The following is a 15,622-nucleotide window of genomic DNA, read 5'->3' as shown; positions in this document are numbered from 1 at the left end:
TCAGGAATAGAGGAATATTTTTAGATAAATAAAGGTCTTTTTTGCCTGTTTTTTAAATTTCAACTCAAGAGACCTTCAACCTAAAGGAATATAAATGTACTTGAAGAGAAGAGATGGATCAAAGTGACAGCAGTTAAGAACTATACGAACTATACGCAGCGTTTTCTCACCACCCTATCTAACCAATACTACAATTGGCACTCGATACATTACAGATGGTGATCCAGAATCGAAGAACACCAGAATTTTTACTTCGCTGAGACCTCGCCTGCTCAGTGTGTTACATATAAGAGGAATCCCCTCGATGCCTTCTACAAGACTTGCGATTTATTGTTTTGATCAGCTCTTCTATCATGTTGATAATCTGAGGTGGGCCGTCTCGGTTGTCTTCATTTTGACAATGATGGCTCGATAGCCAGACGCGCATTATATCTTGTCATAGTAGGGCTGCAGAGTGCCACGACAGCAGTGATGATGACGACGATGCAAATGTATCTGTACAGCAACTGATAAGGTAAAGAGCTGTAAACTGCCATCTTAGTTGAAAAAATATGGAGAATCAAGAACTTCGTTCAGGTTGAAATCTCCCCGTTCAGGCAATGGTGGGAAGCATAGACCGGGGAATGATTTCTCAAAACTCTCCAGCAACTGCAAAATACAAAAAAGAAAAGAACATCGCCTTAAAATTCTTCAGTTATTGAAGTAGCTGACAATGATAAAAGATGTCGGTTACATTTTCTAGTATGGGAGTCTCGTAAAGTTCCACAAACTTTTCCCGAAGAATTCTATTCAATTGATCTACATCGCATGCGTGTGTCCAGTATGAATCATGGACTCCTGCAAGGTAAAGGAAATAATAATAATATGCGAATCAACTTAGATATCTACAAGGCATCACCCAATAAAAGAAAGAACCTGCAAATGCTAATCCTGCTTTTTTACAAGCAAGCGCAGTCAACATCATGTGTGATCCATCGAGGGAGTGAACAAAGTTTGGGGGAAATGCTGTCTTTTGTCGTTTCACCATGACCTGGAGAAGCGACAGAAATGTTAAAAATAGAACATCTAATGTTGATCAAGAAAAGCAGTAGACCTTCTCGGTTTCTTGCTGTAAGGTCAATAGCTGAAGAGATGTTCTAATCTGCAAGATATGTAACGACAATACTGAGAGAAGTTGATGTCAAGCAAAGAAGAATGAAGATGGTAATAAGATCAGTAGGTTAAAATATGACTTACTTGACGTGTTCCTAATGCACGGTACGGTTGAACTACGGGAAGTCCAAGAGGTGTAGTCCATCTTACCGGATGGTTTTGTGAAGCAATAGTCTATGACCAATACGACTCAGATTATTACGTTGTTAAAGACTATTTTTATGAGTTGAAAAGCATTCAACATTGTTGATTTCAAGTTCAGTTATCTTTGGAACATAAATGATTAACTAAACGATACAGACCTTTGCACAGTCACCGAGCCAGCTCATGATCTTCCGTGCAGATTCGAACATCTGCCCTAATGCAGTTAAAGTAGTCTGTTCAAGCGATAACAGATTTTTCAGCAAAATAGACGACAATCAAACTAAAAATATAGTATATAAAGAAAGAAAAAACTGGTAAAACAATGGACTCTCACTTACTTTGGCAGCATAACATGAAGCACTAAATATCTCTGCATCGTCAGCAACAAGGTTTCTCTCTTTTAATCTTTTTTTGATTTGATCGCGAGCGCCAACATAAGTTACACCATACACAGATGTCATGACAGTCTGCTTCACTAACTTCCTGTCCACCTTCATCAAGCAAACAAAATAACTACGAATGAGCATTCGAAATATATTGCATGGTTTAATAAGAAAGTGTAGAGTTCCCACATTCATGACTTCCACACCGACATCAACTGCGGTACTAATAACAATTTTATCATATGAGGATCAACTGTATACAGGCAAACAACAATGGTGTATAGTATAGAAACATTTAAATTTAGCCTAAAGTATAGGTGTTCTAAAAGATATATCCAAATCTATAGGATAGAACTAGAAAGGAAAAAATATATTAGATTGAATATGTCAGGTAAAGAAATTACGAGTTGAAAATTTCAGTGGTAAAGAAATAGCGTTAATGCCTTGCACAAGAAATATTGGATGTAGAAGAAACGCCAATTTAATTCTTTTAAATGAGGCCAATGGTTCAAGCATGCCTGATTTATGGGTTCTCTTCTTTCCCTTTCAAAGCTCTCACCAACGTTCTCATTGCCACCCTCAATCGTAGAACCACAACCACTGACCATCACATGTAAAACGATGAAAGTGGCAACCACATCGAACATCTATCATCACCGTCCACCATCCTATCTGCTGTCCTCATTAAAGCACCTTTGGACTTTGGTGAATCTAGCACACGCTGCAATGAGCAAAGACTGACTGAGGTGAAGACAGAGAGTAAAAGGTCAAATATGATGATGGTAGCAGGAGAAGCAGATTTTGCGAACAATGAAGCATGGAAAGGAAGAGGGAGTGATAAACAAGGGTCTCGTGGCAAAATGGCAAGATAGTTAGAAACAAACTCCAAGTAGCTGAAGAAGACAAGGAAGGAGGCCTCCATCAGAGGTTCCTGCAAGCATAGCTATCGAGAGGAGGATCAACAATCATTTTATTAAAAAAAATTGGTTGTTATGCCCAAGGTTTAAAATCTCGACCCGTGCTGAGGTTTCGGTCACGGACCGGAACGATATGGTTTCGGTATCGTATCGTGCCGTGACAATATAGTTTCGGTATTTTTTAAATATAAATATTAATATATATTAATATTTGATTATTAAAGATGTTTATATTTTGAGATGTTAAATTTATATTTTAATATTTTCTCATAAAATAATGCCTATTAAATTTTTATAAAAAGTATTTTAAAAAATAAATAATTCTTAAAATTCAAAACTATATTTAAAATTATAAAAATAAATATAAAGTTATTTACAGATTTTAAATTATTTTTTTAATGTATTTGTAAATTTTTAATTTTAAAAATTTTATTTGAAATGTTTAAGAATTATATATTTTTTAAATTTTTTAGATTATTTTAAATTTATGTTTAATTTTTAAATTATTTAATAATTTTTAAATTATTTTGTAAAATATTTATTAAAATTTAAAATTATTTAAAAAATTTGAAATAATTTTTAATATTTTATAATTATTATTAATAATAGTTTATTTATAAAAAAATAGATATTTCAAAAATAAAAAATTAACTAAATCAAAATACTAAAAAAACCATGGTCCCTCCAGCACAATATCTACGAAGGATTTTAGAAATATATCATATTTTATTCGAATTTTTTAGAGTTTTAAATTAATTTTTATATATTTTAATGGAATAATTTAATTAGGTTTTTTAATTTTTTTATTATTTATTTCAATTAGAGATAATTAGATTATTAAAAAATTAATAACATAACTAAAATAAATAAATTAAAAAAATATTTATTATATATTTTTAAAATTAAAATAAATAAAATAATTAATTAATTAATTTTATTAGGATTTAATTAAGCCTCTTTGAATTATCCCAATTCACTCTAGGAATTGTTTTAACTAAACAAAATATTTAATTAAAAAAATGGAATGCGACTGTAGGCACCCATCCAACGCAGCCGTTGGTGTTGCATGACCCGTCTGGTGTGACCGCCGAGGTCGCGCAGCCCCTCCGACGCGGCCGCGGATGTCGCGCGGCCCCTCCTGTGCGGTCACGGGGGTCGCGTGACCCCTCTTATGTGACTGTAGGCGTCGTGACACCCTTCCTGCATGGTCGCGGGCATCGCGGTGCCCTTCCTGCGCAACAGCGAGCGTCGCAATGCCTTTGCGGCTGCGGCGGGACTGGTGCTGGGTTCGTGCTGGTGCCGGTGCGAAACTAAATGTTTTGCCCATTTCAACCGACTCAACACGAGATCTCAAACCTTGGTTATGCCTATTGGTTAGGTGCAGAGAAGCAAGCTATCTGAACTTAGTAATTCAGAGTTTTTACTGATACTAGACAAGACGATATATATGTTAGTAAACAAGTTCAGTCTGATCCGTTAAGGTTTAGATAGTACTCATGCTGTATATGATCGAACATATTGCAGATTCAAACTAAATCCAATACAGTGTAGCCCAGGTGAATAAAAAAACCTGATTAACTAGAAGCCTCGCCCGCAAAGCATTTGGATTTTCAGCAGGATCTTCCTCTGCATCTCTTTGCATAATGTCACGAACCCTGCATTTCATTCATAAAATTCTCTGTCATGGTCAGATCATAACATTCTCTGCTTTATTGGAAGTTTGAATCAGATAAACTGACGAGTTTTAGTAGTATTGAATTAGCAGAGGCAAATTGAAAAAATTCAAGGAACCCACTAAGATCGTGACTAATAGATTCAGAAGGTGCAAAACAAATTAAAGTGCAGAACATGTCAACTAGCTCACTAAAGAATTCCTATGTAATGAAACTACATGTTGCAAATTAAAAGCGTGAGATGTCAACTATCTCACTAAATAATTCCTATATGATAAAACAAAAATATGTATGTTGCTTCTCAAAGCAAATAAGCAGGACAACTTGAGGAAATTCACACAAACAGAGAATATGGTTACAGCATCCTTGCTTATGCTTAAGCATTCCAACACAAGTGGGGGCCATCACAGATTCCGACAAAGAGATCATCGTTAAGTCCCTCCCTATTTATTTTGATGCAAGCAATGAACCAAGAAAACATAGACACTGCTAAAGGAGAATAGTGCCATAATAAGATGTATTCACTGCATATAGTTACTTGGAAAAGCCATTTCAGATAGGAAACTCGCAAAAGAATCTCTTTTAACCTATTTTAATCATGGTAAACTAGTGACTATTTTGCCATCACTTGATCTGAAAGAAACTGGAACAGTTATTTGTCACTGAACCAAATATCCAAAAAAGCTACTTCCCAGCTGGTAATTGATTTTTTAGTTTGTTCGTTTTGGACTTCCCTTCTCTTGTATCTGTGCTCCATTATACACAAACCCTCTGGAACTTTGAGCCATACGTCTGTTGGTGCAATTTCCCCTAGGTCAAAGTTGAACAAATTGACTAAGCTTGAGTTGGCTCGAGCTTGAGTCTTGATATTTGAGTTTTGATGTTTGACGATATATGGAGATTGCTGATGTAATTGTCCATTTGGGAGATTGACGATCGAAGGTTGACCAAAAATCAAGTAGGTCAAGATTGACCAGATACTAGACTGAGAAAGTCCTAACTGAAGGTTAGACACGGACAAGACCAACGGGAAGGTTGGCACAAGAAGGAGAATTCAAGTGGGTCAATGTTGACCGAACATTTGGTGTTGAAAAGTTCTGGTGAGTGAAGCAACGTGGAAAGTCCTAGTGAGTGAAACTAGACAGTGGAAAAAGTCCTGGTAAGTGAAGTTAGGTGAAAAGTCCTAGTACCCTAGCGAATGAAGCAGGCAGTGGAAATCCAAGTGGATCAAGGTTGATCGGACATCTGGCGTTCGGAAGTCTAAGTGGGTCATGGAGGACCGGACACTTGATAAGAGTGGAAATCCAGGTGGGTCAAAGGATTGACCGGACATTTGGTGAGTCGAAGTCTAAGTGGGTAATGGAGAACCGGACACTTGGCACGAGACGGCAAGTCCAAATGAGTCAAGGGTGACTGGACACTTAGCATGCAGAGATAAAGTCCAAGTGGGTCAAAGGATTGACTGAACACTTGATGACGAAGTCCCAGCAGGTCAAGGTTGACTGAATATTGGGCAAAAGAACCTTAGACTTGGTTAGGCAAGTCAAGGTTGCTCAATCAGTTGGGAAATCGATTGAGCCAGAGTCCCAACGTTGATCGATTAGAGAAGTGTCATGAGCATTGCTGATTGATTGGGGAAGTGGCGTGAGCATAGCTGACCGATTGGGGCTACGCCAATCGATCGATTGGAGGCTTTTCGAGAGGGAGCACAACATGTGGTTGGATTGATCGATTAAGCCACTCCAATCAATCAGGTGATCGATTGCGGCTGGTTTCTCCTGATGACGCGGAAGAGAGGTTGAATCAGTTGGGAAGGAGCCCAATCGATTCCGAAGTTTTCCGTGAGAGCAGATAGGCGCTCTGACTTAATCAATTGATCGATTAAGCCTCCCATTCGATTGGGATATGACCGTTCCGCATGTTTGAACGAGAATCCAACATGGCAATCGATTGGGAACCCTAAATCGCGCAGATAAAGAGTGTTTTCACTGTAGCTCGATAGAACTCTTTTCTTTGATATCATCTCCACCATTGTCGCCAGTTCTTGAAGCTTCTTAGGGATAAATATTGCTGCACTTTCACGATTCAAGAGGTGTTTACAAGCTACAAGAGATTAAGCAAGAAGAGGTTTTCCATTTGTATTCTTGTATTTACTTCTTGTTTGTATTGTATTCTTGTTGAGAGCTTGTACAAAGTTTCTCCACCCCCGGACTATTTCCGAGGAGTTATTTCATAGTGGGTGTGTGAGAGAGAGCCAGATCTTTGGATTAGTCACCTCGTTGAGGTGGATACCACGTAAATCAAAGCGTTAGCGTTTGCTTCAAGTTTTCCGCTGCAAATCATCATCGACGAAGCGAACAGAGCTAATCGCCCACAACCTCTCCCGGAGTGTCCTAACAACGTCAACAGCACATCTTGACCAATGAGGCTTTGGTTGAATAATCATGGCCATCTCATTCGCTCGTCTAAGTTCTATACAACACAACCACCTTGTTGTCGGAGATGTTCAAATATATGGCTCTTCAAAATTTAGCTCTAGGGAAAGATAATACAGAGAGAAGACAGAAAGTATGAGATGAAGCTTTGCTACTTTTTCTTTTTTATTTTCATGTTGTTTACTAGGGAAAAAAAATCAGAAAAAGAGAGATTGTTGTGTTGATAGAAAAGATAGAAACATGTAGGGCTGTATCAACAATTTGTAAATAAACTTATTTATTAACAAGCTCGAAGATCAATAAGAACATAATCAATCTTCAACAAAGTTAAGCTCAACTGGATTTGGCTCCTTTACATCCTTAGAATGAAAAAACCTTAGTTAGACCTATGATGTTAATCATGCCTAGCTTCCACGCAATATTGAGTAAAGAACACTAGAGCATGATACACTGAAACACATGGTATATACATGTTTGTCAGAGTTAATTCTAAAGAACAGAAAATATAGAACTTGCACAAGTATTTATAGAACATTCCTAAAATTCAACTCACGTGCCAAAATAACAAAGCCATGAAAAGTGAAGGCCTGACTTGCAGATGCATCTAAACTAGTAACAAAAATCAAAGTACTGATAGAGTCCAAGGGATTTTCAGGTGGTTAGAAAATGAGATGCTTCGTAACAGATAATGTGATAATTTGGTGCAATACTTTCAGAAAATATCAGTGCAATGAATTACATGTCTCAATGGAGATCGGATGAAAGAACATTTGTGAAACCAAAGTTTGGTATCTAAAGGTTATAAAATTCACTAGGCGCTAATCGGGCGCTAGACCAACGCCTAGGCGGGGACTAGGTGCCGCTAGGCGGATTCCACGGCATCAACATAAATTACATAATAAATCACATTCTATAACTCCAACACAATAACATCAAATTTAAAATGAGTTCAAAATTACACAACTAATAAAATATCACAAATTTATTCTACTTCTTATTCTCCATAATTTTCAACAACTTGTTCTTCATCGGACACAAACTCAATATCATCATCGGACACAAACTAAAGGTTACATTTCAATTTTTTTTTAATTAGGCTTTAAATTTAAAAACCCAAACTAAAACAAATCATGAAACCCCTCACTATTTCCACGGCACCTAGATAATTCGACTGATTAGTCGGCTTCTAGGGATGCCTAATTCCGCCTAGGCGCCATGACCGCCTAGGCTAATTGACTAGCATGTTTTCGGTGTGACTGGTGGGCACCTAGCGCTTAGGCGGCGCCTAGACAGATTTTTTGAACACTCTTATTAGAGTATCGCTAGTAAAATAAAAACAAAATATATGAACTAGAAGCAAGTAAACAAGTTGTTGAAATGCAATTACCTAGCAGCTATTTCAGAGTAAACATCTGCAGGCTTGTCTCCAGAAACAAGGTTTACCGCAATAGCTCCCAACTAAACATAGAAATTTTAATTCAGCTTAAATTAATTTTAAAAAAAAAAAGCATTAATGCAATGAAACAAAAAAAGATGCAAAGTGATATTGAAAAAGGAAATATAGTCTGCAAAATAAAAAAGAAAATACGCACTGAAATTAGTTAAAATTTGTTTGTAATAATAGAGATGTGTAGAAGATTGCTTTTCAAATTGCATACTTTTTCATTCAAGTTGCATTATGTCAAGCACAAGGTAGTCAAATAAAGCATATTCATGTTGGGACAAAGAAAAACACAGTTCAACAATTAAAATAATCAAAATATGGTATGCACTTGTTGGTCGGAGACAATTTATCGTACAATTGGCATAGTAAGTCAACAGGATTAGGGTATCATTTCATCTTTATCACAATGACAATGAATTAGATAGTCAACTGATTCACTGATGGAACAAACCCTCCATGAAAGATTGAACAAATCAGTTTGCAAGTAATTCTCTCCAACCTGATGCATACTGTGATTTTGCTACTCAACCTACATAGTAATTGCCACACAAATCGATTTCTTTTGTCTTGCTTTTCACTTTCACATGACATCTTTTTCTCGTGATTTTATGCATGCAATAAAAAAAAGAGCATAGACTGATAGAAATACAACTAGAACTCAAGTACAAAGGAAATATTCAACTATTCGTATATAATTTGAACAACCCATTGCAAGCTGGCAACAAAAGAAAACATATATTTTTCCTCCAGGGAAAAACTATCACGAGATCAAGCTCAAGCCGTCAAATTTAACCAAAACATAGCATTTGGATTACGTGAATATAATTTTCAATAGCAAACTGAGTACAAGTTGGAAAATACAGATGAGTTTATAATGTGATGAAATTAAGACTTCCAATTTAAACAAATGCTTTTATTAATTATCAACCGTTAAATCATATCAGAAACATATTTAAAAATATGTTCTATGAAAACACTCGTTCATTTTACTCAAATGAACTACCACAATTTATAAATGAGAAAACACTTCCCACCTACCTTGTCTCTTCCTAAAGCTGCATAGTGTTGAAGTCCATTGCAAGATCCATCCTGAAAAAGAAAAGGTTCAATCACCATTTTTGTTACACACCATAACTACCAACATAGCTTAAATTCAAACTAAGAGTTACTATTATTGTGATTCACTCAATTACATGGATACTTCACATCAAAATAACCAATTGCGAAATGTTTCTCTCTTTGTCAATCTATGAAGTCAAAATTCAACTATCTAAACATTTCCTCAGATTATTTGAAACCCTCTCCTTTAAGGCAAATCAAAATCCAAAAGAAGCTCACAGTACAGAATTTCTAACTCATCCATCCTGGAAAGTGGAGCTTCGTAGAGAAACATGAGGATTAACTTTGCATTTACTTCTATAGCATATATTTGTTTAAATGTCAAATATGAATTTACAGCGGCCTGCAGATCTTGAGGTCAGTTAACTATCCAACTGTCCATCAAACAATTGGGGAAGCTGAAATTCAAAATTCAATTATTGACTATAAAATCAGGTTTCCTGCAGTTCACACAATTCCAATATATGATGGCATGATACAAGGCATGAGCCACAACATAGAGCCTGATGCAAATTTAAAACAAAATCTAAGATCTCAGATAGAATAAAGAAGTACAAAGGAATGAACTTGAACAGCCACACACCTGATGTACAGGTATGTGAGAGACTGTAGCGTTTGGGGAAGAGCTCCTTACTGCCTCGGCAAGATTGATGCAAACAGCCAGGCACTGGAAGGGATCTTCGGCACCTAACCACCAACGCCTACCTTCAAGTGGTCTATCTGCAGAGTCAATTATATCCTCCAAGTGATTTTCTGTAAATGCTAATCGGCCATCATATGACAACTTGTCCACTCCACCAGCATATAGATTTGCCAGATGAATTTTTAACCAGTGTAAGCCAGACTTTCCTAGGGGGCGTCCCTCTGCGAATTCTAAAACTCCTCGACATAAATCAGAACCAAGATGGTTTAGGTAGGGATGCATTGGATAAGCACGACCCCTGAAATCCAGGTTGTGTGGATAGTAAAACCCCTCCTCATCTTTCATTTTTCTAGCTACCTGCTCTCAAGAATAAAGACGGAATAATATTATAGGTGGTAGTAAAAAGGAACTGACTGAAGTATGACAATAACACAACAACAAACTTCTTACAGCAAGCTTAAGTTCCACGTCACAGCGTTGAGAGTGTCTTTCACTATTTTCCTTCTTAACAGAACTCTTTTTCCACTTCCACTTTCGAATTTCAGCCTCGTCTTCTGTATTAGGTTTCTCGGGAAGAGGAATCTGGAGTGAGAAAAAACAAGGGGCAAAAAACCAATGAAAACACTAAATATGTTGCATTGTCATGAGAAAATAATGAACACTTTGCCACAAAATTATAAAAGGGTAACCCGGTGCACAAAGCTTGCCAATGTGGGGTCTCATGAAAAGGTCGGATAATATTGAGTCTATTATATACAGCTTTACCATGCATTGTTAGAGGCTATTTCCACGATTCGAATCCGTGGTCATAAAATCACACGGCAGTAACTTTATCGTTGAGCCAAGCTCCCATTCTTTGCCATAAAATTATGCTAATCAAAAAATGTTTCAAGGCTAAATATAAACTCACATCTTCGCGGTCAACCAAGTCAGCAAGACGTCCTCCACTGGACCATATTCTTTCCACAACACTAAGAACACTTTTGTTTACTCTCCATTTGGTATTACCAAGTGTATTCAGTGCCTAAAATATATGGGATTAGTGCTCTAGTAATAAATAAAATACCTTATTCAATAAGAAAACCATATCATTTCTACAAAAGCTCAATAGGATGAAACTGCAGTACAGATATTAAGAAAAAAGTCTTCAGGCTCTTGCTAGTGGCAATAAGTGCATATGTGAAAGTTGACGGTAATTCAATGAAGAAGAAGAGAGAGAAGGAAAAGGACTCCTCTATCCATCAAATATTCAAATTCATAGGAGAAAGAATAATTACTCCAAAATATTCAAACAAAACTCATGAAATTTTATAATAGTATACTAGAAATGCTAAATATCAGATAAACAACGAAACCATATGAATTAGAAACGGTTACAAGAAGAACAATTTTGTGATACAAGTACTCTTTTTCCACAAGTAAAAGCTGATGATCTAATCATGGAATCTTAGGTATCAATAACCATCAATTTCACGATCTGACTTAGTTGGCATCTTCAAATTCCATCTCAAAAAATACTGTTGAAAATATGAAAGAATTTATAATCCAATGAGCAATGGTGAGGTTTAATGATTATAACAGATATAAAACCTCAAAAACAGTTTGCATCGTCTTTCTCGGAGCCTTTTTAATTGCTTGCTTTTGTTGTCTTGCTCCATGTGTTCTCATTACATAAGAGCGTAGATATAGATGTGCTCCTTTGTCAAACCTAGATAGAAAATAAAGTCATCCAATTAAATCAAAAACATTTTTTTCAAATAAATACAAATATGCAGTTAACAAGGAAGCTGATTTCTTCAATGAGTCAACTTGACAAGCATTGTTGGTCAGTAGATTAATCTGCATATTTCAAACCAATTATAACCTGTAATAATCAAAGTCATTGTATAAAAGAAAAGCAAATAACATATCATAGTAACAAGTCACAACAATGCAGCTAAAATAGGTCATGAAAATTTCTGATTGAACACATGGCCATAAAACAAAGTAGCCAAGAGAAACTTTCAAAATGATCAAGGGACAGTATTATTTCACATATCTCAAGCCCACAATACAAGATCATAAAGAAGCATGTTGACCAAAATTCCAGTATTCAAGATTCATAAGAACCTACCCTGTCCAATTGATTGGAGGTACCAACATAGGCACATAAGGAATAACCATGTGTCTTGCCTGTAAACCAGAAAATTATTTAGAGCAGGCTAATTTAGTCATACAAAAAGAGTAAATATCACAAGAATGTGAAGTGCTTAAAAGTGAGTAAGTAAGCACTCACTGTCTTGTCTAATCTTTGAAGAATCACTGGATCACATTCAATAACCCCATAACGACGAGTGAGCTTCCTGTATAAAAAGAAGCAATATTACTTTATGAAAATAAACGGATTTCAACAGGCTTAAATGAAGGAATATTAACAGAATTTTACTTCGGTTCTTTTCCTGCAGTTGAGCGTGTGTGTCTGAAGGCAGGTCGAATATCTGGTGGAGCATCTGCTGACTGGCTAACTGGGGGTTGTACATAAGCTGTATTCATTAACAGCTCAATCAAACGGCTTCCAACCTGACAAATGATATTTGTAATTGCAACCGAAAATATATACAGAAATAAATTTCAAAAATATAAAAGAAACTATACCATGGCCTGAGCAGCTTGACCCCATGGTTTGGAGTCATCTTGACGCTTGACAATCATATTTAACTGGCGAATCTTCTGCTTCTTCATCAAAGTTGTTACCTTCTTCCGCAAAAATGTTTGGTCTTCCATCACGCTGTCACCTTCCACTTCTTCAGATTTCTTTTTCCTTGCATTCTTCTTTCTTGTTTTCTCTAGAAACCTGTGGATTCTAACCTGAAACACATGTACCAATCAGGCCAATATAGAACGTGTGGAAGCAATAATGTATTGACAAGGAAACTAAGTATATAGCAAGTATCATTGCAAATGGCCTTTAAATTACCAAGTCAAGATTAAAGAGAAACAAAATGCTAAAGGAAATCCACAAAAAAAATAGAGAAAATTAAAGGAGACTTTAAATTACCATCCACAGCTAAATAGAGAAAATAAAAGGTCAGAAGATTAAATAAGCTAAATTAAAACCATAATCTCCAAAGATTACAATTGTTCTACCAAATGGCACTGATAGAGTTACTTACACCAGGTGAGTGCAATAATTATTATGCTAGATAGTGAGTTTCACCCTTCTTTTATAATTATGATGAGTCACTTGCATTGAGCATAGAGATGATGTACGGGTAGGATCTTCCATGATGATAGCAAGGGTTAGACTCCTAATTTGGTGCATTTGCTTTTACATTTTTCATTTTTCTCTTCTTTTTATGACTTCTTTTGATATTCTCCTACCAGTTTCACTAACACCCTTCACTTATGTTTGCCTCCCATTAGAATGAGGTGGGCAATAACAGTTTTGGTCAAGTTGTTAGAAGCACTACCATTTTTGTTATTCTAAGACACTAGAGTTGGAGTTCTGCATAACTTGGGGGGTTTCTGTTGACTTACTGTTATTTCCAGCATTTCTTTTACATTTATGGAGCTTGTCGTACTTTGTCTCTCTGCATTATACCTTATAACTAATTGGATAAGTTTTCAATTAAATGAATTTAATCATTTTAATAAAGTGTTATTGCAACTACTCAACAAAAAAAATAAAGTTTTGGCTTCCTCTCAACGAGATATAGGCAGCAAAAGAGAGATTTTTGTCATTTGTGGATCACTAGGATAAATGCAATAACTAGGTATTGCATCGTTATAGTAGATTAATACATAATATGTACAAGAAGCAAATTCTCGAATATCAGAATCTGCAGTAAAATCCTTTATTATTCAACTTAGATGAAATAGTCATAGTTCCATTCATTGTTACACTAGGAAATTAGAATGAAATAGAATCTGATTTCAATATATCATATCTCACCTTGTCCAATCCAAACAGAAGGTCAACATCTTTTAATAGAATTAGTCTGCTTTAGTTTGTGGGATCATTTTCCTCAAGACCTAAGGGTAATGAAAAGAATTATAGAATAGATTGGTAAATTAATATTATATTGGTATGTGTGTGATGCTCTTGTACCTTATATCTGTCCAGTGTGAATGTTTTAAGAGTATTGTTTAACATTGGTAATTTGATACTATATTGGTATGTGTGTGATGCCTTTGTACTCTATATCTGTCCAGTGAAAATGTGTTAAGAGTAATGTTTAACATCTCAATGGCACATTGACACGAGGAATATACAGATTGACTGGCACAAGTCACATTCCATTTAAGCATTTCTAGCCATGGGAAGAGAGTTCACTCTATATTAAGGAAATAGTCAACTTGTAGTTAAGACATAACAGATTTTTAACTTCACTAAATATTTACAGTCTCCAAGGATTGTACTTGTTACTAGAATGAAGTCAATTAAGCTGGTGGCTCCCAAAATTTTCACGATGGTGAATTGAGATTTTAGTATTCGCCAACCTGCTTGCTGTTTTACCATAAGAACCATGAAGATAGTGCATAGTTATGACAACAAAGTAAATAAACAGCAATGTGAAAATGCACCATAAGGAGGTATTAGCACCTCTTGCTCAATGGCGTCGCCAATTTGGCATGCAGCATGAACTAGATGAACACTCCCATGTCCAGTGTTAGTCATCACAAGACCCATGAGCTTGTGCATAGTGATCACAGCCATCATATCTGCTGGAAGAAGATTGAAGAACGGAGCATGTGATGACTTAGAATTATTTTTCTTACATATCTCCTGTTCTGCAGCTATAGCATCCCTGAATGGCTCAAACCAGTCCAAGAGCAAGGACTTTATAAACGGCAAATTCGGGGCAAGCTTCTGCTCACACATATCCATCAAGAGTTCCTTGTACTCTTTTGCCGCCTGCTCCCAAGCTTCAGTCTCTATCTTTACCTGTCTCCGGTGCAGAGATAAATACTTGCCTGAAATCATTCCTGCTATCATCCTTGGTGACTTCTGAAACTGCTGGTTCATCTTAACCTCAGTAACAATCCCATCATCCTTGTGCTTGCCTCCACCTCCACTATTGTCGTTACGCATCTCCTCAATTGTCGAGGTATCTTCATCCGCATCAGTAGAAGAGACCGCCTCTGCAATGCTAGTGAAGCTCCTGGAATTCGTGTGCAGGCCCGTAACTTCCCAAACTGATACACCCGCCTGCCCCTTCCTTCGAAAACGAACATCCAAGAGTCTAGCGGCAAGGGACGAGTCAAAGATCGTATTTTCCTTGCACAAAATTGAATTTGTAGACGAACCCAGAAAGCACGAGAAGGTAGGGAACTCGGCCGGCCTGTCACCAGAGAACCTGAAGTTTCGGGAGGAGCGGCATGCCGTTCTTGCAATGCCGCGCCACATTTGTATGCCACGAAATAAAGCCGGGATCAAACAAGAGCTTATCGAACTACAGTATCTTCACTGATACGAGACTCGGGCGGATGAAGACAGCTTCATCGCGCATCAAACTCCGACATTAGGGTGAGAAAAGGAGTAGGAGTGCCGATAGGGGGCGAGAACGGAGGCGAAACAGAAGATGCGTCCTTGAGTAGTCGACAAAGATAAAACTATGGAGGGTTGATGAGGCTGCGAAACTGTGGCTGTGGCGGCGCTTAAGGAGCGCAGGGATAAACACGGCGGCGCCTTCAAGCGGAACAAAACGCGGCCCTTAAACCCTCTTCTATGAT

The 15,622-nt window shown here is 36.8% G+C and overlaps 1 protein-coding gene across 1 annotated transcript; it reads right to left on the bottom strand.

Annotated features, from left to right (window-relative positions):
- LOC121975869 (DNA-directed RNA polymerase 1B, mitochondrial-like) lies at positions 1–15,611 on the bottom strand. The gene is made up of 19 exons (XM_042527781.1): positions 14,493–15,611; positions 12,545–12,757; positions 12,336–12,469; positions 12,186–12,252; positions 12,024–12,082; positions 11,501–11,618; positions 10,821–10,934; positions 10,361–10,492; positions 9,851–10,267; positions 9,187–9,237; positions 8,092–8,162; positions 4,167–4,251; positions 1,635–1,787; positions 1,455–1,529; positions 1,237–1,326; positions 1,094–1,141; positions 916–1,030; positions 734–837; positions 1–648 (listed from the first exon to the last, which is right to left on the bottom strand). The coding sequence occupies exons 1-19, from the start codon at positions 15,294–15,296 to the stop codon at positions 538–540; spliced, it is 2,961 nt and encodes a 986-aa protein (XP_042383715.1). The 5' UTR covers positions 15,297–15,611; the 3' UTR covers positions 1–537.
- Positions 15,612–15,622: the final 11 nt, after the last annotated feature.

Source organism: Zingiber officinale, chromosome 4B (assembly GCF_018446385.1).
Source record: "Zingiber officinale cultivar Zhangliang chromosome 4B, Zo_v1.1, whole genome shotgun sequence".
In the NCBI taxonomy this organism is placed as follows: domain Eukaryota; kingdom Viridiplantae; phylum Streptophyta; class Magnoliopsida; order Zingiberales; family Zingiberaceae; genus Zingiber; species Zingiber officinale.
This window is presented reverse-complemented; position numbering and strand designations above follow the sequence as displayed.